The sequence below is a fragment of the Lingula anatina genome, chromosome 3 (assembly GCF_051362555.1).
Source record: "Lingula anatina isolate TDL-2025a chromosome 3, LinAna3.0, whole genome shotgun sequence".
Classification (NCBI taxonomy): domain Eukaryota; kingdom Metazoa; phylum Brachiopoda; class Lingulata; order Lingulida; family Lingulidae; genus Lingula; species Lingula anatina.
This window is the reverse complement of record NC_141769.1, coordinates 18,640,614-18,667,262: the sequence shown is the minus strand read 5'-3', so window position 1 is coordinate 18,667,262 and position 26,649 is coordinate 18,640,614. Positions and strand designations below refer to the sequence as shown.

The 26,649-nt window shown below is 38.2% G+C and overlaps 1 protein-coding gene and 1 long non-coding RNA gene across 2 annotated transcripts; one reads left to right on the top strand and one right to left on the bottom strand.

Annotated features, from left to right (window-relative positions):
• Positions 1 to 6,035: 6,035 nt before the first annotated feature.
• Positions 6,036 to 7,686, bottom strand: LOC147763016 (uncharacterized). The gene is made up of 3 exons (XR_015333675.1): positions 7,421 to 7,686; positions 6,724 to 6,763; positions 6,036 to 6,404 (listed from the first exon to the last, which is right to left on the bottom strand). It is a non-coding gene; the product is annotated as an uncharacterized LOC147763016 (long non-coding RNA).
• Positions 7,687 to 9,928: 2,242 nt separating this feature from the next.
• Positions 9,929 to 26,600, top strand: LOC106164762 (gamma-aminobutyric acid type B receptor subunit 2). The gene is made up of 14 exons (XM_013542778.2): positions 9,929 to 10,677; positions 18,705 to 18,842; positions 19,179 to 19,331; positions 19,635 to 19,730; positions 19,995 to 20,222; positions 20,691 to 20,900; positions 21,206 to 21,269; positions 21,793 to 22,003; positions 22,216 to 22,348; positions 22,568 to 22,675; positions 23,055 to 23,183; positions 23,378 to 23,704; positions 23,965 to 24,168; positions 24,436 to 26,600. Exons 1-14 carry the CDS (start codon positions 10,405 to 10,407, stop codon positions 26,083 to 26,085), a joined length of 3,924 nt encoding a protein of 1,307 aa, XP_013398232.2. The 5' UTR covers positions 9,929 to 10,404; the 3' UTR covers positions 26,086 to 26,600.
• The last annotated feature ends 49 nt before the right edge of the window (positions 26,601 to 26,649 follow it).

Genomic DNA, 26,649 nt, shown 5'->3' with positions numbered 1-26,649 from the left:
TGAATATTTAATCGCCATGAAAGGCGGTCCCAATGTTATTATTCATAGTACACGTATGACAAGGCTTCATCAGTGTATTCGAAATACGCAGCCCGTAGAATCATAACAAAAAGCCTTAGGTAGATGTAGCAAAAAGAGCATTGGCTATGCAAATTTATAAAAAGCGAAAAATCTATGAATGAATGAATTAATGCAGACGGTACTTATTAAAAGCTAGATGAAACACGCACAATTGTGGCCTTTTTAATTTCTTTTTATCCAGTTCTTATGATAAAACAAAAATTTGATCGATCTGTCGCCACCTTTTCTTATAGGCTTTCATCATTTTTCTGCAATACTATTTATCTCTGAGTATAAAATATAACTACGAACTCATAAATGGGTCAGAAATTGTGATATCTGCCACTGTTGGTGTACAACCAATGCCTTTATTCCTTTATTTTACATAAATTGAGTCTTTGCCGTTTTATTCCTGCTATCGTTATTTTGCTTCTTTATGCTCCAAAAATTGTTGATTTTATGCACCATTAATCTCTTTTTATAATGGGTAAAACATTGGGCTTTATTATATAATGAACACCTGTCAAAAATGCAGGTCATTATAATTATTTTCGTACTTAGTGAACGGCATTCCCTTCGGAGGCCTTAATATCATTGTACTCAGTAACATACTGCGTGAGAAAGCTTTCTCTCATAAAAAAGCGGAATCACCTCGGAAACTGACACACTTAATGACAAAATTTCTGCAAACCCTAACAAAAATTCCAACAACACAGTATACACGTGGATATGGGATATACAAAATTACAAACAAACAAACGGACGGTTAAATAAAAAAAAAAGAAATAAAGAAAGAAATAAAATAATGAAAATTGTGATGATGATGATAAAAATGAAATAATCCAAACAAAATAACTTGAAAGAAGCTAAATATGATATAAGAAAAGAAACAAAAGGAGTGACAGAGGAGACATAAGAATTCGAGATACGATTCCTTGATTTTGTCGCACTCGTGAGTTCACAATTCTACGAATAAAGGCGCACGTCTCGAATAAAAATCTGATATAGGTTTTAAATTTCGTCAGTCACGAGTTGCATCAGCTGAAATCGTGCCCACGCTTCCCATTGCACGCCCCGAATCGTGTAGAACTTGTTCTGCTATCATACATGTATTGATGAGAAAGCAGGCGGCTATGCACGTCCTTCCGTTACCCAAGGTTGAAAGTTTCAGTGTAAGACGTCACCTCATCGGCAAACCCCCCCCTCTCCCACCGCACACCCACCCAACACGCAGGTATACGCACGTTTTTATGTCACACACACGCACACACACACACACGCACATACGCACACACACGCATACGCACACAAAGACAGTTATGAAGAATCATTATGAAGGCGATTTCTATTGGAAGGGACATTAATATTTTTTCATCAAATTCGACAATGGCCTATGATAGTCGAAAAAAAAGCTCAATATTAGTGAGATGTTCACTTGTTTATATAATGATTATTTATATGGGTTTTTATATCAAACCAAAGCTGTATATTTGTGCACTTGTGTAGCCTCCACAAGTCGTGACCAGTTCTTCAACCACTTGCACCAGCAATACTCATTCGGGATTGCAGCCACCCAGGAAGATAAACCCTAACTGGTTCGGGTCTAAAATGCGTCAAAAGACTTTTTGTTTTGTCTGAAGCTTGAAAAAATAACCGTCCAGAATGTAATATAAACTACATTCACGATTCGAGGCTTTAAATCAATTGTTAAAAATAAGATATCAAGTCTTTTGTTCTTTCCATGTCTTCATAAGAGAAAGAATAAGCGTAATACCTTCATATAGAAATCAATTTAGTTTTCCTGGAAAATTCAACATTTTTATTTTAATTACGTCACCAAGGTATGCTATATCCAAAATTAAACTGCTCAAAGAATTACGATCCATCAACCCGCATTTGACTTAAAAATCTTCATATTTTGTGTATATCTACTAAGAAAGGTAAAAAAGATTATAAATTTAAAACTCAAACTCGGGTTTATAGATAGCGATTTTCTCAACAATTCTGGATATGTTATACCTCGAAGCTTATAACGAAATTACAAAAAAAAAAAAAAAAAAAAAAAAACTTTTATCATGCAATATATATTTGCTATATTAAGATGTGGTTCACAGTGTCTGCCTTTAAGTCTCCTTCTGAACGAGCCTGAAAAAAAAAAATACCCGCAGCAGCAACTTACACACACGTGTCCTAGAAATTCAGGAGTGAACCTTATATTTACGGTTTAACGTGACAGAGAGTCCCCCATAACAGAGAGTCCGATTCCCATTCATTTGTACAGATAAGCCTCCCCCTAGATTTTGGTCAGGCTAACCCTACCCTTTATAACTACATGGAGGGCGGACTTTCTGTTACACGGACCTTCAGTTTCGTTACAACGGAATAGAGTCTCTCGGTTGGCGACTTGTACAGTTATTCTTGGTGGTGCATATACGTGGAACTTACTACGGGTGTGAAAGTGTTCATCTGCAGGTATCAAATAATTCATCCAAACAGCCTATACAAGCCATTAATTAAGGATGTCACCAATTTTTGAATGTGTCAGCCATGTTGTCCCTATATGTTTTATCGAGGTTCGTAAGATGAATCTTTTAATAGGTAATTTTAGGGCGTTTTGCTATTTGAAAATATTTTCATAGTGAATGTATTTCAACAAATATATATTCACATGGAAATTATCCGCAAGACACAATTACACTTGTTATTCATTTCCATAGCCGTGATGTACTTAACCTAGGTTGTCTACTCTTGAAAAAAAAAGTATCGGAATAATTAGTTTTTGAACGATCAATGTGACTCGTCGACATGTTATCACTCTCTCCATGTGCATGCGCATGTGTGTGTGTGTGTGTGTGTGTGTGCGAGTACGCGCGCGCACGTGTGTGTACCCCAGTCACATGTACTACCACAGCATTATTAGGCAATAAGTACCCAGTACTCACTGATAAAACCCACAGAACGAGAGAACCGTGAGGGGAGGCGATTGCAGCCACAGCAATAGTGATCTCTACTGACTTGAATTCCCATCATCGGCCAAACATAGCTGTCATAGACCGATATGTCTTCCCTGCACCTTTTCTGGTTTTGCAGAAAATGTCAGCATTTAGTAAAGCACAATATGGAGAAAAAGCAGTGCACAAACCCCGCAAGCGCATGCGCTGTGTGTCTCGCTGATTGTAACTTTACAAACCACAACGACCGCAAAGATTGTCTTTTTAGGTGCGGCTTATTAGGTTAAATTAGCTATTCTCATTGAATTTCATTCTTGGTATAAGTAAAGCAACGTGCAATTCTTTTATCAATATCCATTAGGAACATGAAGTAAATTATAAATGTCATAACAAAGGTGTACATGGATCTCACAGGAAAAAAGCTGAATTTATAACTGTGCTTCATATACATGCATATGTATGTAGTTTAAATCCGTGCATTCTTTGCGTCTTTTTTTTTAATAAACTAACATTGCAATTAACATTGGATCGGTATTATTTATTACTTCTCTGACAAATGCGTGCTTCCAACAGGCGTAACAAGGAAAGGGTGTGTTCTAAAAAAAAACAAAAAAAAAAAACAAAACAAAAAAAAAAAAAAAAAAAAATAGACCTTGGTAGAAACCTTCGTATTCCTAGATCAAATTTTACCCAGAACAGATCATTTTTCGGCACCTGGTTTTTGGCTTGTGGTTTGCAATAAAAAAATTCAAGCAGTGCCAAATAAAAAACCTTAACCAATGAATAAACGACAAATTAAATGTGTCGTGGAGGAAATAAAATTTACCAGGGATAAGGGATTTGACTTTATGTGAACTCAGATTTCAGGAAGAAAACGCTGCCTTCAGGAGTGACGTTTTTTTTTTCATTGAGAACTAGTCGTCAAAGCCTTGTTTTCCACGATCCTGTTGACTCTGAGCAGGGGGGGGGGGGGTCTTCCCTACCCTTAGCGTCAGCAGTTCCACTTCTTCCCCCTTCTTTGTCTTTAGATCCTATACACTACATATTATTCTTTTTAATTGTTTTAACTGTTTTATGCTTTTTTATCCTGCCCCTCCCCCCTTTAGTAAAACCCTATACATCCACCGATCTCAGAAAGGAAGGAAAGCTGCTAGCGTAGCTGACCTCAAAATATAAAACAAGCTTTCACGCTAGAAATTAAGCTATATTTCTGCAGGTGCCCGGGATCTGAGCTCTAAGTGCGGCTGACTTCCGACCTGTTATTGATACAGGTTGATTTATCTTGTCAAAGCCGCTGCTTTCAGGTTTCCAGAACCAGCTTTGGACGCCGCCGAAGTCAAAACAATCGATCCAGCTGTAGATAACCAACCATGCTGCCTATTGTCTTCTTTCCGGTTTGGTTAAAGTCGCGGCTGAAACTCCAGGCGCGATATTGAAACCCAGGGATTTTAAGTGATATGGAGTACTGTGCAAGGATTAAGAATTCTCAGAAAAAAAAAAAAAAAAAAAAAAAAAATGTGCTGACTGCTGAACTCGGAAATCAGATAAGATAGGAGAGATAGGGGGAGAGGGGGGGCAAATGAGTGTACACATGTTACATGGCACTGGATTGCAAGCAAGGTCCGCATTCAGAACAGTGGACTAACTAGTCCGTGGGTCAAATATGGCACTAAAACGCTTGCTGTCTAATCCGCTAATAGACACTGAATAGATTCCCCGTAGGGAAGTATTCAAGTGCGTCGGCCATATTTGACCCTCGGACTAGTTAGTCCACTGTTCTGAATGCGGCCCAAGAGTCTGCGTCCTGAAACTAAGACTAACACGAATTTTAAAGAATGACAATCCTCTTCTTTAGTGAAAAGTAAACAATTCTTGATTAAAAGAGAACCTTATTTTAAAAAAAATGGAGCACCCTTCTCGAGCAATCCGTGTTGTCTTCTCCTTTTACTATTTATTGCTTTTTCTTCAAGTGTCGTGTGTAACCTTGAAGAAATGTAGGCCGGACGGTTTGCCTCGACTTGAAAACGCGTCATTACAAAGGATAGGACCCTGTGAATGGGTTCCACGCACCAAACTAAACCCCCCACCCTCCCCACACCTGCACTGGTACTCCCCGTAGGTCTAATGCATTCACTGACATCAGTCGCGTGAATTGTTGAATATTTGCTTACCTTTGACACGCTGATTTGAAGATAATACGTTTCAATGTCGCAAATCCTTACAAATTATATTTTTGCAATTTCCTGACTGTTTGATTACTAATTCGTACTGCAGGCCAGAACGCTACGTGTACATAAATCTGTTCCAAGCGGCCTTGTAGCAGATGGGATTACTCGGACGCAGGTCAGCGATACGATCAATTATTGATGTATTAAACTGAGGAGAAAATTGACTAGCTGCACTTAACGCGTTCCACGTATGTGGTTGACTGAGCTGTGTTATAGACGACACCGTGGCAAGCGAGTACAGGGCTACAAAATTAATTAGTTATAATTGAGCTGATATATTGATATAGTATCCATATAATAGACGTCATAATACGTTAGGTCACGTTTCGAGTGCATTATTTGCTAAAACGGGGCTAGTTTAATATGACGTGGTGTTTTCAATTTGTTATATGTCTATACGTAGCGGCACACCAAAATGTAGACTCGTCATCAATTCACCCTGAACGGGTATATCGGGTGAAACAGGCGAATTCGAATAAAACCAGGTCACGTTGCTCGTTGTGTAATAACTCATCTTTTTGTTTTGTTTTGCATCCAAGTTGCTTAAAAACTCCCAGGGAATATTCCCAGAAATCATTCTGTTTACACTGACTAAATACGGTATCTATATTTAACGAAAGCCCTGCTGAATTGCCCCTCATGATAACTTATCGTGTGCGAAACGTTATTCAAACCATTCCGATTTGGGCTTTATATGTATTGTATTTTTTTTTTTAATTTATTTATTCAGAAGTACATAGTAACTGTCGCCAATCATTCCGTTTGGGCTTGATAGGTTTTTTTTTTTTTAATTTTATTCAGTATCACATAGTAACATCCGCCAATCACTTCGAGTGTTGCTGCACTGTTCCAAATTATGAAATATATATAAGTATATATACGCAGTACAGAGAAACGTCCTAGATATACAGGCACTGCATAAATTATGCATATCATGCAAGATTATACATATATTTTATAATAAAGTACCACCAATTATTTGTGGAACCGTTATTGATAATACTATCAACAACAGAATAAAGAAATCAATAGTGAAATAAGCGTATATAACACAGAGATGGGTTAAACTGCTGTGAAGTGTATTACGGTTACGTCTGAGCTTTTTTTTTTTTCTATGCAGGAGGTTCCTAAACTCACATTACCGCCAAGTTGGGTAAAGAGATATCTGAAAATCGAAACATTATTTGAAGTCCAGGAATTTGACGTATGGTTGCTACATCCAATATTTAGAATGTTTCTCTGGAGCGGCGAGGTAAGTCTGTGATGTAAGTAGTGACCAGAGGTCGCAAATTGACGATAAAAAACGTCCCTGTCCAAGTTTTAGTTAAAAGGGGGAGGGGAGGAGGTAGGAGAAGCTCCATACACGGGCCTCAACTTTTTTGTAAGTGAAAATGATGCAAAAATCTGTTAGTGAAAATTAGGTAACAAAGGGAAAAAAGTAGCAAATAGATCACAGTAATCATCTGACTATGAAAAAAACTCACCAAAGCGGCTCTTTCATCTTTCAGTTCTGTGATCCAGCACCTGTGAAGAAAAAAAAATCGAGCACTTAGATCGAGGCTTTCAAAGTTGCTTACTTACAAGCAACACAACATTTTATATTGGTTCCTGATGTATACTCAAACCATAAATTAACTTGACTGTATCACTTGAATCAGTGTAATTTTGAGCTGCACTATACTGGTGATATATAATTGAAAATATCATGACAGTATTCGGTAATTTCGATATTAACATGCACTGAATCTACCGTGAGTGCATCTTCGTTCATTTCAATATTTGGAGATGCTTTAAAGACTTTTAATCACATTATGTTTTCATGAAAACATGCTAGCAGGTTCATTCCTTTAGTACAAAAAAGCAACAAACCTGGTTTTCCCAGTAAGAATTAACAGCAAACAAAAAATCTTATAACGATCGTGAAACCGTTAATAACAGTAGCCTAATATAATATCTAATGTAATATGCAATACTCGTAAACTTGAAATGAGAAAAACATTTCAAATAAACAAATTAAATTCGCTGCCTCTGTTATACCTTAATGTGAATGAATTATTAAGCAGATACGGCCTGCATGGTACATCATTGAATCAAAAAATAACATTGATAATCGTTTTTCTGTCTTACTTAAAAATGGAACTCATAAATTTTTTTTGAATTATATATTTTCACTGGGCTTACCGGTTGAAATTTTTACCAAGAGTGTCACTTCCTTGTTCGTTCACACCCGCCGCCAGTACCGCGAGCATCTGCCTATTAAACCTCAAATAAAAACCTTTGTATAAATAAGTGCAATTTGCCACCAGATAACGCCACGTGTACAAAACACAAAAGCATAACCAGCACTTTATATCTATATACATTCTCTGCAGCGTGACACATTCTTCTAAAACAACACGCTCGCCATTAACCAAACCCATACTGTAAAATATTAAAAGCGCAAGGCGTCATTTCTGATCTGCAAAAACAATGAATTATTGACCTACCTGGCTGCCTTTAGTAAACCTGCAATTGGTAATGTATGTAGATTGAGACGGAAAGCCGGAAAATGGATCCCATTCTGAAAGGGGGATCCGATGATTAGTAAAATAGATTGTTAAAAAAACGTCGATAGCCTGATTTGTACTTTTCACGCCTCGTAAACAGCTAAGATAAACCAGCGTGAATAGTGTCTGCTGTCAGTGCTCAAGTCGGGCACTGCGGCTTATCTTAATCAGTGGGCTGTCAATTTGCGAGCATCACTATAGTTTTTTAAGAGGACATAAACATTGAATGCGACAGTTGAGATAAAAATCTCCGTCGCAATGGCCTTGTCGCAACTGCAGCAATCCGCAGCTTTCTTTATCTTTCCTCTTTTCCAGGAGTATAAATAGTAAGTCTCAGACAAGTAAATCTCCCTTTCGTACGCATGGCATTGAGTTTGCTCTCTAATTAAAATAATCAATATCATATTTTGAAATTTAACTAAGAGAAAACGCGTTCTTGGCTTTGTCAAGCTGGTTATTTGGTAAATACCACTTAAGTTAATCAGGATGCTAATTTCTTTGTAATATTCATGAGGTGAGTGATCTTAAACAGACTTTAATCGATTAGATGATCACCTACTAGACGCTTACTATAAAAATGTGAGGGGAATACTGCTGTGTTTTTATACCTGATGTTTTCCTTTATTTTGAGAGCCAGTTACTTTATCGATTTGCCAGAAGTTGTTTCACAAAGACACTTCCTGTATCGGCGATTTAAATTGACACTTTTAGTGCTACTTAGCCGTGGATTAATGTCTTATATGCTGCTGGTATTACTTTACGCTCCCTGGTTACTCGGTTAAGGGCGCATTCCCATAGATTTTAGATCGATCTATCCCCGTGGGGAGTCTCACTAGATTACTGTCAGATAATCCGGCTTAAATGTCCGTCCCTCCTACTACAAGCTGTAAGGGGGTAATTAACTTTCGTGCCCGCTCGGCTGACAGCTATTTAGCGTGAACCCCAAGGGAGTTAGGTCGATCCAGTTGGATCGATCTAATCTCTGGGAATAGGGTCAAAGACACTAACTGTAATCTCGATGAAATCTGAAATTTACTGTGATTTATCTCAGTATGACTCTGAGCTTCAAAAATTGAAAAAATGGATAGTATTCATTTTTAATTGAAATAGGAAATATATAAGTGTATAAATGAATTTATTAGCAAAATAACATTGTCAAATAGAAAAATGAGCAAACAAATGAAAAACAAAAACAATAAACGGAAAAATTTCTTATATTTTTTTTTGTCGGAAACAACTTCACTGCATTTTGCCAACTGGCGAGCGTATTATTTTCCGTAGTGAATTTTGTGCAATGTATATCAAAAGTCGATAAAACAAAACCAACAATTCACCAAGTCTGTTGCTCCTCATTATGTTGAATGAAAGTGGATGACAATCGTGCACATGAATACCGTGCGTCGCCTTTTCCATGAATAGAATATTGTGAGCTTAAACGATATTTAATGACTTAACCATGTTTAAGTGTTTTTCACACTAGGCTATAAAAAGTCAAAAGATGCTATTCTCAGATTTTTCAGTGAAGTTGCATGTTATATCTATTTAATGTGCTCATGTTCATCACGAAAGGCAGGGTTCTCTTACGTCTTCTTCAGGGATAGTGCCAACAGCAATCAAGAGATACCTCTAACGACGAAATTCGTGGTTAATGTAGCTGGTCATCTAAACAATTTAAAACCAATTTGAACGCAGCAGTTTTCAGCTATTCATTGGACTTGCTGGCAGTTGATATTATGGGATTATAACGTTATATAGTCTATTATAGATCGTTAGGGGAATTTCCAGTTCGGTTAGGCCTTCTTATGAAATAGCTTAGAAAATTAGTGTATAATATCGCGGTGATGAATGATGACGTAATTGTATGAGTATTCAGTGTTATGCGCCTTGCATGGTAACGCTGCAGCTTTGGATGTTGAGATTAGAACTAGTAAAACAATCAAACAGTAAAAACAGGTTTACTCTCGTCGTTCCCTTCTGACGGAGCCTACAGCTTGCTCTATAGCTAATAGCACAACATTCCACACAATATTATTTGGGTCTATCTTGAAATTCACGAGCTCTATCCAGTTCAAAATTAGTTCCACCAGAATAGCAACTCCTGGCGCCCTCTAGTGATCGAACGAAGCGTAACGTAAACACAGCGTATGATTGGGAAAACATGTGCAACAATAGTCGCGGCCCTTTCGCGATAGATCCCTCCTCCTAGAGCTTTGTCTCGAAGAATACGTCTCATTTTCTGTTTCAGTGGCGCAACCCAAGGGCAGACAAAAGTAAGGAGGGAGCAGCGTGAATTGAATTTCATGCTTATTTATCCCCTACAAATTCCATCAACGAAACCTGAATTTACAAAACACGGGGACAGAAAAGAACAAAGCTCAAGGGCCATTGGAACTTCGGAGACGTGATAGCAGCTAACGAGATTTCCGTTGTCTTTGAAAAGGGGATTGAGGATGAAGCGGAAGGTGCACGTTATCTAGACGGGGCATCTGATAACGCTGTGGATATACTAGAGCGGCGATGAATGGTCGGGAATGTGACAAAAATTAGCGTCGAATTGTCCGCACGTCAGTTTTAGAAGGATACATCTCAGGGAATGGAAACGGAACGTACGTCGTGGAGATGAGGGCGGAAAAGGAAAACAACACCCCTTCTAGGAAACAGCCTAGGTTTATTTTCGGGGGATTTTTTATTACTTGGATAATATTGTGTCAGATTCCGGGAATCTCATGTTTGAACACGGTAACAATCTACGGTCTTTTCCCGCTGACTGGGCCCCAGTCCCAAAAAGGTCTTGCCCAACTTAGGGGGGCACGTCTCGCTGTCTTGGACGCCTTAGGACAAAACAAGACCCTTGGAAACTACCTGATAAACTTTGCCTACAATGACTCCAAGGTAAGATATAGTTAGTTGATAAAAACACTTCATAACTCCCACATTTATTTTATTTCTATTTTCTTGGCACTTTTAAGAAATCAACAAGACTGTATGGAATTACCAAATACATTTTGGAGAGAATGACGCCATGGCAAAATTTCAGTTGCTGTATGCACTCTTTCACTCCCAAACATGTAATTTTGTTTTTATATTCTTGGCACTGTTAAGAGATGAACTGCGAATTTAAACCAAGGGGAGAGGCCAGCTTAAAGCTATGTGGAGAATATTACATAAAATTGATCTCGTGTTAATTGTCATAATATCCAGTTTAACATGAGGAATCATTATCCTTATTTCATATATATATATATATATATATATAATTCCATGTGGCCGAAAGATCAATACCTGAAGGATTACAACCCACATGTTTTCGCACCAGTTACGTATTAATATTTTGAAACTGAAACGCCCTTCAAAATTAAAAGGAATAATATGTGAGATTTTAACGCTCTACAACTGTCATTTAGACAAATAACAAGGAATCTAGTAATGCCCTATACAATATTGCAGTGCGTTGACCTATGTAAAATATACCCACGGTAATCCCCGCCAGATCTGTATCACGACATTCGCCTTCATCCTGCTGTGACCCCCATTACTAAGAATTCATAATTTCACAGAAATATCGGAAAAACGACATGGAGATTATTTCATACTGATGATGTAAATCCGCCTTGAAACATGCGACGAGCATGGGAAGGCCACCACGTCTGGCGTCCTTTACGACATTTAAGGCACCAAAGATCGATTCCTAGCTTGTGACAAACATAAGTTATCTCTTGGCATTTCACTTCTTTGATTTTGCGCTCTCCCTCCCCCTCTGCCCCTCCCCCCACCCCTCCGGGCAAATCACTATATAATTATGTTGGTTACATAGCGGTCATATTCATAGTTTATAAGCCGTGTTAGTTGTCTTCGGTGTGAAGATGTGTGACTTAGTGTCCATATAATACAGGGCAGATATTTGCTTACTTGCCTCAGTTTTTACTGGTCAGCTTAAATTTTAGGATGGGACCATTATATCTGGTGATAAAAATGTGTAAAGAAAATGCCTCTTATAGGTTTTAACTCTGTTTTTCTAATTACAAAAACATACCACTTAGGTCGGGATTATTTGATGTCTGCTGAGGTGAAATTTTTTTTTAATTTTCTAGTATCATATCATCAATATGGTTAGGCTAGGAATGTGATTACATTTTAGATAGGAATAAATTTTCAAAATTTAGATTGTTTAATATATAAGAAAATACCAACATCATGAGTAAACCCAAAAAGAATTCATAGAGATTTTACCTTTCGACTATTAGATATTCTTATCAGATTCCAGTTATAATAATAATCCTGATGTTACACAGTTGTAGGGAGCCGCAGTTCAACACACTGATAACATTTTTGTAAGGGTAACCGCGTGGAGTTGAACTGGCAATTAAGATGACGATAAAAAGCGTGGCAATAAATTTTCTCCAACTGAAAATCAGATATCTGACCGATTTATCAGATTCGGCGCGGTTGAATTAGGTCTGATTTCATCGAGAGGAAAATGAGAAGAAAAATAAAACGCAGGTCTGTAGTGATTGAAAAAAATCCAATTAGTGAGCGAAACATGAACAACTTTAATCCGAGCACGAGGGGATACTTGAGAGAAAAATGATAATTTTTTATGTGAATAAACTAGAGATCAGTGCTTTGTTGGGACTCTATCGAGTGCAAAGTGTCTTCGGGGTGAACCGACGCGTGGATGGATTCTATCTCGTGCAGTCTAATTAAGAGACAAAGATTAAGCCGAGGCGTCTTAACTCGTTGTCTCATTAGCGGTACTTTGACACGCTGAGAGATGACATTTAATTTACTTGTTTAAAACGTAATGTTCATATTGATAGAAAAAGTTGTCGTGTTCAAAATGCTGCAGTTCAGAAACCGCTTTTTCCCCTTCTTTATTATCATGTAGTTATACTTGAACGGTATATAATCAAGTATGGATCAAAGGGAAGTTCTATATGTAATAATAGGATTAATGCAGAATACTGGCGACTGTAGGTAACGCTTAACCATGCCTCTGCATTCAGGTTCATTCAGAGGAAAAATCTTGTATTGTGAGGTAAAAAAAAGTGGAATCAATTTCATTGACTTTTTTTTCAAAAAACGTATGTTTACTTGTCAGTTCCCGCGCGCGAGGACCCTACTCGAGCGTCTGTCTCTGTAAAATGACAGCAGTCGTCTCCGTAAAATGTCAAGTGTGCAGCCGCCTGTCGTACCAAAGACTAGAACGCATGCAGTGTTCATATCTCCTATTTCTTCTGCTGGGCTGCTTTCGTTGACAGGTTCGCTTCGATCGTAAATGACAAATTCATTGTCTGCAAGTGCAGCAGTCCTGCGCCATAATACCATTCTCTTCGATATTATCGTGGGGAGAAAACACTGTTTTGAAGGATTAGAGAGAAAGAACTGGTGTTCATGTTGCACTTGAGGGTTCAAAGATAAAGTGGCGTAGACCAAGCATACTAAAACAAAAATTGATATGTTGTGATAGTGCGTTTTAGGGATAAAAGGAAACAGAAAAATGCACCAATGCTAGAGGACAATACCCAAAATGCGACCAGGCAGCAAATTGCCCAAAATCTCCAGTTTGCCCTTTGTCCGGGGAGAATCGAGTTTATCTAGAAAAAGAAGAAAAAAAAATGTCCTCATTTCGCGTCTATGAACTCCTTGTCAGAATGGTCAATAAAGTCGTTTCAATTTTCCCGTCGCTATATTAGCAACACTTACTCCCGCGGCAGACCCCTGCCGAAATCAGCAAAGCCGGAGTAGTCACTGCAGAGTGATAATCCATCTTCGATCTTTATTAAAGACTAGCATTAAAGCCAAGGGTGGCAGGTAAATTAACCTTAATAGGTATGTCTGATGCCTAACAGGGGTGCATCAGAAAAGGTTATGTTTGTGGAAGTTGTAGAAGAGTCAAGAACTCTTGTTGAATAGCATACGGGTCTGAAGCCAGCAGTTTAAAATGGGGGGGGGGGGGGGGGGGGGGGGGTCTTGTACTGAAGGTGGACTTTTTACCCCCCCTTTTGATCATGCTTTGGAAACTGACACAGAATTTAGAACAAATTTTGATTCAGAGAGGAACTTTTCCATCTAAGGGGGCGGGTCCATCAACCTAGTCTAGCCTGGCATAAATACCCTGATTTTCGTGGACCGAAACCTGGATATCTTCTATACGAGGTAGACAAAGTCTTCTCCGTTGCATTGTAAAGTCTTACAGGCAATATGTCTTAACACCTTCACCCCTTCTCTCTAATCACGGTCTAATTTTTTCACAGTTTCTTACATACAGAGTAAAAATGGCGTTAAGGTCACGAGAAGCCCCTCAGAAAGGCCCTACCCTGTATTGACAGTGGGCATAAAGTGTGCATGAAATGTTACTGATTTTCAGGGTGCTTGTGTGAGTAGGAACCCACCAAATGTTATAGTGTTGGTGAAAATCACCTCAAAACCGGATAAGCTTATATATGGTGACTCGGTTGTCGAACAAGGAGTGGCTTAGAAGTCAAATTTACGAGAAGTCTGATAAAAATCTGAAAGATGAAAATGAACCAGAAGGAAATTGAAATTGTGATTTTCGTCTTTTGGGTTTATTTCTTGATCTTTACAACAGCGCCAAATATTGGGGAAGTGGGGGGGGGGGGGCACTGAATAGACTGAGATGAACTTGAAACACCAATCATTCAGGATTATTTCATAAGTTCTATATCCTCCGAACATTCACTTCACATGTGAAAACTTAAATTTGAACTGGTTCTCATTTGGAGAAATCACACACTATTCAGCACACATCCCACGAACTTGGAAAACAATACGAAATACGCAGAAGCAGAAACAAAAGAAATATTAACAGAACAATCATAATAGTTCATGACACAGAGTCGTTTTTCTGGTATGATTTTAATTTATTGTTCACAATATGAGAAAACCCATTCAGTATATAAATATAACGGCTATATGAACTATGTTGAATTAGTATGACTAATATGTACAGACCACATGAACAAAGCACGATTTAAGAAGGAATGCAGGGGTAGCCTATCAAACCGTTACAATCTGTAATCGTGCCAAGAGTAAATTATATTGAAATATGTCTGCCCCTCGCTCTCTTCTTTATCTCTCTGACACTGTGGTAAAGGCGATAATGTAAGATTTGGGCGGGCGTCCCGCCCACAGGTTGACAACTAGTTATTGAAGTTACTTATGGGTTGCGGAAGTGAATGGTATATATCTAGTTTTAAAGGTTAGAGTTTCGAAATTACATATTTACAAATACCATACCAAACGTTTTAAATAATAGTTAAGTATACAATTCATATCTATGGAAGTATAATGATGTATGGAATTCTCTTTTTGCAATACAAGTTCTGACCCCGGGAGAAATTTAGAACACCCATGACCGGCAAATAACATGAGGGATCTAAAATATGAGCAGGAAGAAACATGTCGCAATACCCTGCATCTGATAATAAACTTTATAAAGCTGTCTGTGTAATAGTGGCTGTTTGCAGTCAGACCGGACTAATATTATAAATGAAAATTATGTTTTCTGTGACAGAAAGAAAGTAATTTTACCATCTGTAAGCGCCAGCTAGTTGTCACATTATCGTGTTTGGAACGTTGTCATTATTGGGTCAGTACTACAGCGGGTCTTTATGTAAAGAGTCATTCTGCAGCTGTCAGAGAAGAAAGTGGAGTCTTTATGGTCCGGCGTTATTACGGCCGCTGACCCGTGTCCGAGCTGTCATCTTCATGTCCACTAGCTCACCTGGACGTTGGGATTAAGATACTTGACTTCAGATTTACAAGGGGTCTACATTAAGGGATTATAGGCTAAGATTAGTCTCATGTTTTCTCCATTAGGTAGACGGTTTGTATACCCCTCGACGGTCTATACACAGGCCCGAAGTTTGGATCGTTACGAGAGAATGTTCCCTTTTGTGAAAATTACCGCCAAATATTTCGATAAAAACGGTCTTGTTGGACCCCATTCCCTCCTTTCAATCAGTTATTCACCCAGCATAGGTGCAGTCAAGATTTTTCCTTTATTCTCTCGTCGTTATCTGGCTTCCAGATCTTTTTTTCCAAGTGACTTGCGTCGCGGCATGGCCTCCCAAAATTTAAGCGTCCCAAGACGCAGCGTTTTTAATAGTCAACAGAAAAGTGTTTTAATCTGGACTCAATGAGGTTCAGTACCTTTGATATGCACTTAGTCTTTATTACAACTGATTTGTTTGCTCAAATCTTGTGTTTATGGATTAAGAGTATACACATACTTATCCGAGTAGTTGAAGTGACAAATATAAACCGAGTGTATGTGTTTCTATATTGAAGTTAAACAGATTACCCTCTACAATCAGGCTTAAACCTATTTACCCTCGCCCATTCACCTGTGCTCTTTGGGGCGACCCGTGCTTCAAAGTAACTTTCTTCTATTGATACTATACCTGAATGGGAAACATTTGAACAAATGTTGAACTATTCGAGGCACTAGACGAGCTGTATTTTTAAAACTGTGCGCATTCCAGGGTCCTTTTGGTTTAACGCGTGGCCCGGGCGGTGTATTCTTGGTGTACGGATTGCGTATACAGTCATCGGCCTGCATAACGTACAAAAGATTTGGATGTAATACAAGGCTTGAGTCAACTTTGATACAGAACGCCGCCTGTTCGGATAGAAAATCGCTTTTCATCCCGTTGTTGTTATAATTTCGTTTCAAGCAAAACCTCCTTTGAAAACTCTCATGTGCATGACTAGGTCCGATCTGCTAGTAACAAATGTCGGGATTATTGAAGGTCGGAGGTCAGGTGGGGTAGGATCGGTCCGTTATGAATTAAAATTTTGAACATGCTGTTTTAAACACTAATGTATTGTTGCGAGTTGCTTCAAAGCTTTGCGCTAGCCCGTGTTGACCCGTTACAATTAAATATAGACTGCATGTTTGACTACACGTTCTAAATCATCAAACAACACTGATAGAAACCAGACAACTGATGTAAAAAATGGCAAACATGGTTAAATCAAGCATGAGTTTATGAAAAATGTTAGACTTGTCGTATTCAGTTGAAGACTGAATCTGTGTATTTGAGTCATATGACGGCTGGTGCGACACGTCTTAGCAAGTAGCGTGTTGAAAATGTCCTTGGAAAATAGCTCATAATTTGACATGATTGCAAAGGCATGTTAAATATGATATTAGGGAAGGATATTATATGTGAAGAAGAACGCATAGATTAAAATTTTTCTTTGACATAAAAATCAACGGGTTCGTAACGTGTCATATTCTTTCAAAAGAAATCGATGGGAATCTCAATAATTTTGACATCAAGGAATACCTTAAATCAATTATACTTTAACGACAAATGTTTGGGGCAATTTGCACCCCTGTAATTTTCAGTATTTGAATGGCTAGAACGAATATGTATTTTATGAAGAAATATTAAAAATATAATTACAGTGTCATCTCTCGTGTACCATATTTTGAGATAAACATCGTATGAGTACTGAGCGTTGGCTATACCTTTGTCATAGTTAAACAAGGAAAACAATCTTAAAGTTTTCCCAAAAGTCATTGTCTCTGCATAATCTGGGTGTTAAACATTTTCAGCATAGGTGCACCTTGACTTGCAGAATAAGCTGATATTCATATAATTATTTAAAAACTCTTGACTCGTGCCCACTTTTTTCAATATATGCCTTTTCTTAAAAATTATAGTAAAAATATTATCCCGTCATGGTTCTCAGTGTCGCCGTTTATTATTTTCCCATTCCCTGTGCTTCCTACCTCATTCCCTTAGTATTTTTAAATAAAGGTTAAAACCGAGATTGGCATCGTTTCGAACATGGCTATACACAAATGAAAATCATACAGACGGGAAAAGAAACACATTTCCTAATTAAATCTATTGACGCTAAATCAGGCGAATGATGGGTTCTTTCCATCCTCTTCAACTTGAGATAATCGGAGACCAGATGATAATCGCTAAATCTATAGCCCATGGTACCTATCCTTGAGAATAGAACGGCCAAAGGTGACTGCCATACGCCATAACACGAGGCCGCTGGGGAATCTTTCTACTATCAGTCGCATAGTTTGAGAATTATGAATCAGATTCCGAACAGGCCACTCGGTGCAGAGCTTTGAGGATCACAAACGTGGTATTTACTTATAGAGATGATCATGACAATAATCCATCTGTATGGCACGCTAAATTTAGCACCATAAGTACTGTGTTAATTGAATTGTGTACAAATCTACTATTATTGAAACAGCAATCGAGAGTACAGGGCTGTATGTAATGGAAAGTTGGAAGGTAACACTGCGAATGCGTCAATATTTCCACCAAATATGAGCGAGTGTGTGTGTGACACCTTTTTGTAGACAATTAATCGAGTAAACGAGGTGATGTAAAATTTATTAATGGGAACCAATGCTTCGTTAGCTATAGGGAAGTGGCAGAAACCAGAATGTGCTTGTTCATGCTTTACATGTACCTTAATCGTTTCATACAGAAAAAAGTAAAGTCACCTTTAAACACAAATAACGCATCAATTACTCAATATTTTACCACAGCTGCGACAACTTTAAATATAGCAAACAGGAAGGGAAACCTTATCCATACGTATTCTTGCTGATATGCTATCTTGCTTGCAACACGTACGATTGTGTGTCGTGGTTGTCTGAAAAACATCCACTGCATGGAAGCATGGTTAAAAATAATTAATTACTCACGATTCTTATCAAATATGCATGGAAAAACGTTTTCACTTATCTTTAAAAAAAGTGGGTCACTAAGCCATTATAATTTACCAATTTTTTTAATAAATTATACAATTATACATTTTTTAAAATAATGAATTATAACATGGAACTAAGATGACATCGATAAGATATTTTGGTTTAGTATTATTCATTATAAGTCTTTCTTTCACTATTTTTTCAGTGCGACGCCACAGAAGAACTACGTCTGTTACTTCATCAGTTAAGCAGTGGCAGTGGCAATGTCTTACTGCTGGGCGGAGGATGCTCAAATGACCGCGCCACCCCCATGTCTACCTCCACGCGGGGAATAGTGCCCCAGGTGAAAAATTGAAAGAAAATAGGATGCTATTTTAAAAATCTTTGTGCGGTTTGAAATACTGATATTGTTATATTTATAGTCGTAAGATAATCGAAGTGTTATGACTTATAAGTTTCAAGTTGTATTATGATATAAGTTCCAGAACCAATCGGCTATTGTAAAATTCCACAGAAACCCTGCCTAGAAACAGAAGTGTCGAGTCAGCTAGATACAGATATAGATACATTTATTGATTTTATGTCTCTCTCGAGGGAGTAAAAACTTAAGCTCCACTTTTTAGCATGTTATACATATTACCGAAGTGTGTTAACAATTTTAGAACTTCTATCATTGCAGGTAACCGCAGAACCTCTGACGGAAGAAACCCCACACGTGTTTACGACGTATCCCACAATCCTTAGTTCTCACGGTGCCGTGATTGGGTTCTTGAAAACATACTCGTGGAGGAAAGTGGCCATCATTTACCAGACGACAGGGCTGCATTTGATTGTATGTTTTCTGTTTAAAAAAAAAAAAATAATAAAATAATAATAATGAATAAATAATAAAAATAAATGAATATATAAAAACTTAAATTTTAATTTAACAGCATTAAAGTACTTTTGGCGCTGATCATCATTTTCATTTTTACCACATTCTTGAAAAGTAGTGTTACATGAAATATGTTTAATGGCGTGATCTAAATGAACAGTTGAAAAACAATTACGTGGGATATAGTACCATTGGTTACAAAAATTGTATTTAAGTACTTTTATGTAGTATTAAGACGGTAATCATCATTGATTTATACAGGGATACCGCCAACTAGCAAATGCTCTCAGAAACAGCAACATAGACGTCTCCTTAGAAATGGAATTCAATAAAATCAATGCTGCGGCGACACTGGAAGTAAGTGCAGTGAAAATATGACATAAATCACTTAGGAAGGAAAATTTTTCTATTGGTTCTGAAAGATGCAGTATGATGACAAAAGTTTAAAGAGAATAGGGGGCTAAAAATATTATTATATAATGGACAATGCAAGACAAAGAAACAGAAGCTGTTTAAATGGAGAACAGTTGTCAAAAAATCATAATTGTCCCATGAAAATTGCCGCGTACAAGTCAGGCGGGTGAAAGACAATAACAATCATGGGTGCATTTTTTTTTACAGGAGAGTCAATTGCGTATTGTCATCATTTATCTAACGGCGGAAAACATACAGAAGTTCGTTTGCTCTGCCGGGTTTTCTACCAGCCGACACAGCGGGCGGTTCAGGTTTATTGTCCCCATTACATCAGACGACACCTTATTTTCCCTGCCGACCACTCTGGAGTGTGACAACTTCAGGATGAATTCAGTGGTCTTGGTCGACGTCAAGAAGTCCCTTTATGATGTTGTGGTGAGTGTTTTGGTGTTTTGACTCTTTTTGGAACTATATTTGCGTTGAAAATTGAACGTCAAACTTGAATTATACGTTACTCCTTCCTTCCAAGTAGTGATATGTACCAAACACTGTTGCGGTGAGCTGTTCGAAAAGTTTATACGTGTAACTATAAAAACGCTGCAGTTCTAAAGATGTATGGCACCGTCTGTAAAGTTTCTTTTGTTTGTTACTGGTCAATTTATTTCAGTAAATCGGAGCGATTCAACGCACCGTTAAGTGTAAATGGAAATAAAATCATACCAGAAAACGAAAAAAAAAGTTGGAACTGTCAGTTATCTTGCTTTCAATACAAAATAACAGAAATCGAGCGAAAGGATTGGGAACTATTACAATGGATTAATTTGTATATTCATTTCGTCTTTATACATTCAGTCTAAAAATATCCAAAAATAGAAAATAAAAGACTACATGTCATATTCTCAGGGTTACCAGGCATTCCGTCAACGTTTGGAAGTCAGTCAGACGATGACAGAAGACCAGTACAGTGCTGCCGCCTATGCTTATGATGCGACCATGGCCGTTATAACAGCCCTCAATACCAGCCTGGCGGAGACGTCCAGGAGCCAGGACTTCCGGGAAGTGTCCAGGGTCTTTGACGCCAGTATGTGGAACATACGTATGTCCGGGAAAACGGTAAGTTCTCTCGGCATTTTTATTCATTCATTTCAATTCATTATAATTTTGGGGAAAAGTGCATAAATGCTCCAGTGTTGATTGGAGTAAGATACGGAAAATGCCAAAGAAAGGAAAGATTATAATCGACTGGTTTAAAAGTGCGTTCGTTGGATAGTTTTCTGAAATATTAGATGGTGAAAATAAAGGCACAGGTCAAGTTAAAGCAAAAGTTCAAACATCCATGTATGCTCTGACGCGAAATATATATGCACAAAAACTTTAGTTTTAAGCAAGAGTTATGATACACGAATTTTCTATTTTAGGGATACCTGAAGTTTTCAAAAACCGGACTCCGAACTGTGAACGTCAGCATATCGTGGTTTGAGGGTAGGCTATCTTACTTTTTACATTTTAATGAATCGGTTAAACCGTTGTGCAACAATCAAAACTAATTATAGATGAACAGAGAACTGTTTTTGGTATGCAGAACTGTCCTTATTTCCCACCAGAGTTGCGTTAAGCCAGATGCAGGTGATTGCATGTTATAAATCTTGGAACTAATTGTATCTGTGAAACCCCCCTTTTTTTAGAAAAAGAAAAACACCTTTGAATTATTTGACAAAACAGCATGCATTCTATAACCATAAAGATATCTGAAATAAATGAGCTCTTCTTCTTGTGAACATCATTCAGAATCTTGTTGATGATCTTGAACAGATATTATGAACCTATATGACATTTTCGCATTATCAAATTGTTCTCTCAAAAATATTACCATCTATTTGACCCGTGGTTATTTTCTAGCATCATGAAATTGTCTTGTCGATGGAACTTGTATATATATATATAATATCTAACACTCAATCTTCAATGTACGGCATTAAAATTCCCCTATTACTTTTCATTTAAGATATGGTGCTGACATCTATCGGTAAATATGAGGCGGAAGTCGTGCTTACGACTAACATCTCTAAAGTCATAGGACAGGACGAGGTTGTCTTGGAAACCAAACTTGATGGTGTCCCCCTCTATCTTTTGGTTATCATGAGTGCCTTCGCAGTTTTGGGAATGGCGTATGCATTTGCTCTACTGATGTACAACGTCAACAAAAATAAAGACAGGTGAGACACTTAATTCATATCGCATATGTAATTGGAAAAATATTATGTTTACTGTTTGGGGTAGTAGAAGAATTATCATAGAAGATCTAAGATATTTTGATAACATTTTACTATGTTTTGTATTGTTTTGTTTTTGCTTTTTACTATTGTCTGTTTTACATAATATAAATACGTAAATTCCGCTTTGATTGAATTGTTCCTTGGTGTTGCAGAATCATAAAGATGACCAGTCCGAACATAAACGTTATAGTCTGTGTAGGCGCCGTGTTTGCATACAGCTGTGCCATTCTTGGGGGACTGGACAATGGCTACTTTGCTCTTGACATCCTTGGTCAGGTTTATCAGGTAAGCTCTTGAAGAAAAAAGCTTCAGGTTTTTTATATTCCATAGATACCAGTAAACTGTAGTGGACGCAAATATTATGAGCAAAACTGTGACCTGTGTACTATTAATCTATTTGTAAACGCATTAACCAATTACCATGGTCACTTTGTCACATTTACATCCCTATTTTCCCAATATATATTTTACTTAATATTTTCATTCTTAAATTGTTTGTTTTAGGCAACCGTGACGTTGACGGCGCTGTCGTTTACCATTGTGTACGGGTCCATCTTTGCCAAAACATGGAGGGTCTATCTCATCTTCAAAAACATGCAGGTCAATGGAAAAGTGAGTTTTATTTTTCTTGGAAGATGCCTTATTTTATTTTCAGCCTCTCTTCAAGTATAGAAAGATATATAAACAGATAAGTGCATTTTAAGAGCTTCTGCGTTTTTTTATCTTTCACATGATCCCCATTGTTATCCCAGCAGTGGCAATTATTTTTTATGCCTGGCAGTTTCAAATTCCAGTACCTCTTTTAAAGCAAATCTATTAAATACTTTTGTTATTTTCAGTCATTTATTTTAGACTAACTTTCAAAGGAATTAATTTTTTTGTTTATCGGTTCATTAAATCTCATCTCAAAAAGTTGTACCCGACTCGAGTACGTTGATTGAAACTTGCAGACACCAACAGAATGAGTTCAAAATTATCATTGTCATTTCAGACGACTAAGGATGAGCACCTTTTGCTTGCCTTGGGCGCACTTTTGGCCATCGACCTGGTCATCTTATTGCCATGGATACTAGTTGACCCAATCAGCTGTCAGCAGATGTCACAGGTCAAAGTATATCAGGTGAGACAGTAACCGCAACTTGTTGGAAAATTTGGTTCGTCTCTGCTTTTAATAGATACCGCTAATATAGTTCTAAATTATTGTTTATGTTTCGGCAAGATAAAAAGTGAGCAAAAACTGCATATGTTTTATTTTTTCTATGAAAACAGATTTAGTAGCAGTGAACCTCTACTAAGTGGTCATTTACCTTTCAGAATCTCAGTAACACTGACATCATGCACTCAATCAATGAATGCACGTCAGATTACTTCGCAATGTGGATACTTCTACTCTTTGGATACAAGATGCTGCTATTGATTGGAGGACTCTACTGCGCATGGCAGACGCGTCACGTGACATTGCCCTCACTGAAAGACAGCCAGTATTTATACGTCATAATTTACAGCGCCTTTGCCGTTGGCGTTCTTATTCTTCCCATTATGCTCTCAACACAGATGTCGGCGCCTATAAAGTACGCCACTGGAGCCACGGCCCTCATCGTGCTCACAACTGCCACGCTCACCATTGCCTTCATTCCAAAGGTTTGTCACGCTTCTATATTCCCTAAAAATATCACTATTTCATTTTTTTTAACGTCTGTTTTTATTCTTTTAACACATTATTATATTTCATGTGCTATGTACTTTGTTATCCACCATTGACATAAGTTAAATAAAAATTAGTATTATTATCTCTTTGTAAATGTGAATACGAAATTTACCTTTCTCGATTAATCGTATTTTATGGTAATACTGCAAAGATATAAGCGTTTCTACTCTTTGCTTCTATTAATGTTGTTTAGGTGCTGTTGGTGAGAAAACACGACAAGAAGAGAAAGAAAGGCGCAGAACCGAAGTTCAATTTCAGCGAATCTGTACAGAAAACTAAAGAGAAAACTAAGGATGGCTTCTGTGGATGCTTCGGTGGTCAAAAATCCAAAGATAATCCATATGTTAAAGAAGTTGTCGCCACGGAAATTGATACTCTGAAACGAATGCTTAAAGAGGCAAGTAAAATAGTCCTCTTCGTTGCCATAGAAAAGAAATAAATGTGAAGCAGTGACTCCACCAAGATAAACATGTCATATGCCAAACTTGTTCATGTAACATAGTAACATGCAAAACGAAATATATTACTATCCATTGTAGAAAAAATTCTCGACTGACAATAATTTTGTTATTTACTATCTTTTGATTCTGCCAATAATCTTGAAATTGTTTACATTGCCATAACCCAAATACTGCTAGTCAATAGCTTCCAATTTGGTTTACAGAAGGACAGATCTATCAGGGAGCTCACAGATCGTCTATTCTACGGTTCTGAGAAGTTCCAGAACTACTTACGGAACCCAAAGCGCCCGTCTGAAGAGCAGGTGATGTCTCGGCGCGTCCGTCTGAGGACCAGGTCTCAGGAGTACCTCGGCAAATCTCGGGACGATATATACCGAGTGAAGTCACAGGAAAGTATCATTATGTCTCGCGAGGATTTACGAGATATGGCAGATGGTCGAATATCAGTGATCACGACAGTTAAGGAGGAACAGGAACCGGAAACACAGCCGAACTCCCCACGTGAGGGATATGACACTGAGGGGTCAAGTGGGGGTCAGGAGGTCTCAAACACCACCCAAAATGTGACAAGTCCCAATATAAGTGGACGAAGCGTCATTGACTCCATGAAAGTTAACACAAGTTTTAACGATACAACGAGGGCGGAACTGTCCTCTGATCTGTCCCCTGGTTCAGAGAGCATGGTGAGCGAAGGAAGGGAGAGGTTATTGGAAGATAGCACCAGAAAACTTTTACCAAAAGAAAGGCGGTCGCTATCGCCCTCTAAATCTCCGAACACCGACAGTGCCATCGAACGAGGTTCTAGCCTAGAAACGTCTGAAGAATCGTTCTCAGAGGGCAGGATTCCATCCGACATTCAGGTCTCGTCTCCGGACTTGCGGGATTCTTCGCGAGAATCTTCATTACTCCAGACGAGCGATAGAGAAAGACTTGTGGTGCGTAACAAGCCGACCGCAGTGCGTAACGGACATATTCCTGGCATGCAGCCGCCCCCTGTGAAACAAAAAGTTAAAATTCAACCGCAGCCTCTTGATTCTCGGGCTTTGAAAAATCCGCAACAGATAAATACTGTAGTACCCGGGATTGCAAGGGCGGCGTCCCCAGTGAAACGCGGAGTTTCAAAATCTCCCGTTTTTAATGGACAGCAGATAAATCTTTATGTACCCAAAAAAGTGGGCTTTGAGAACCCGGTGTTCCATAACAACGACGTTGTTTATACGGACACAGAAGCCTCGGAGATCGGGTTTAAGATAGACCGGAGAAAATTGAACGATTCTTACAGACAGGCTTGTAGGCCTGCTTTAGAACCGGGTGATCTGGGAACTCTACCTCGAGAAGAAAGCAAAAAGCTTTCCGAAGCTCTTTCACAAAAGGCTGCCTCACAAAACAATGAGTACATTCACAGCAACGGGGCTGTTTTGAATGGTAAGAAGTCGCCTGTTAGGGATGTTGCTCAAACATTAAGTCTAACGAAGACACCACCCAAGGACTTACGAATTAACTCCCCTTCAGATGACTCAAACTTAGAACAATCTCCATTTTCGGTATTTACCGTACAGAGAAGTCACATGGATTTCCCCTCCGCCCCTCCCCCATCTCCCTTAGAGAGTATCAGCTATGCGCCTGTAATACTCCCTTATCACAAGCACGGCAAGTTGAACCATCACCACCTGCAGGATTCCCGACAGTCGGCGTTCACGTTTGTCCACAATCAAGACAAGCTGTATCCGGGGTATCGTCCCACTATTGGTCAGAGATACAGCACTGTGATAGAGGAGCAGAACGGACTGGACGGTGAGGAGGGGTGGCCAGAGGAAGAGGTCAACAAAAATGTAGCAGTGAGCAGCGTTTAGAAATAGATTTTTTTACATTTAAGCAACTGAAACTACGGATATCATCGAGAACGTAGCAGTAGTCTAGCTTACGATAAAGGAATCTCAAGTGTCAGTTTACCATCACTGGATGTATTTAATGCGCCGCGCATTCTTTCACATCATAGTTCATTTTTAAATAATAAATTTTAATATTTTGTAAAATGTTAACAGTAACATCAAAAAGAGGTGATGCGATAGTTTTTTTACACGCGATTTAATGGTTTTATAAAGTTCTAGTCACTCATGTCTGCATTGGGAGCACTACTTGACCATGTGGTATTTTGGGCTCTTTTGGGACTTAATTGTAGAAGAGTTTCCAAGACACAAAAGGTGCCAAATGTTATGTTAAGTTCTCATGTGATTTCAAATATTGTATAATTTATTAACGTAATGCATTTGATGTATAATAAAGCACTCTGCAATGTATATAATGTACAATATTATATCACCGCCTAAACTGATCACTGTTAAAATAAAATTTTAAACATTGCATACGTTGGTTGTTATGCAGCACCGTTGTCGATTTCGGAGCAGTTTTGTTTA

What these genes read in the sequence shown, in the direction of transcription:
- LOC106164762 (XM_013542778.2), top strand. Translation starts at nt 10,405, where the DNA reads ATGAGGGCGGAAAAGGAAAACAACACCCCTTCTAGGAAACAGCCTAGG. An exon ending in TTGCCTACAATGACTCCAAG is followed by an intron (nt 10,678 to 18,704) that starts GTAAGATATAGT and finishes CTATTTTTTCAG; the next exon opens with TGCGACGCCACAGAAGAACT. An exon ending in TGAAACGAATGCTTAAAGAG is followed by an intron (nt 24,169 to 24,435) that starts GCAAGTAAAATA and finishes TTTGGTTTACAG; the next exon opens with AAGGACAGATCTATCAGGGA.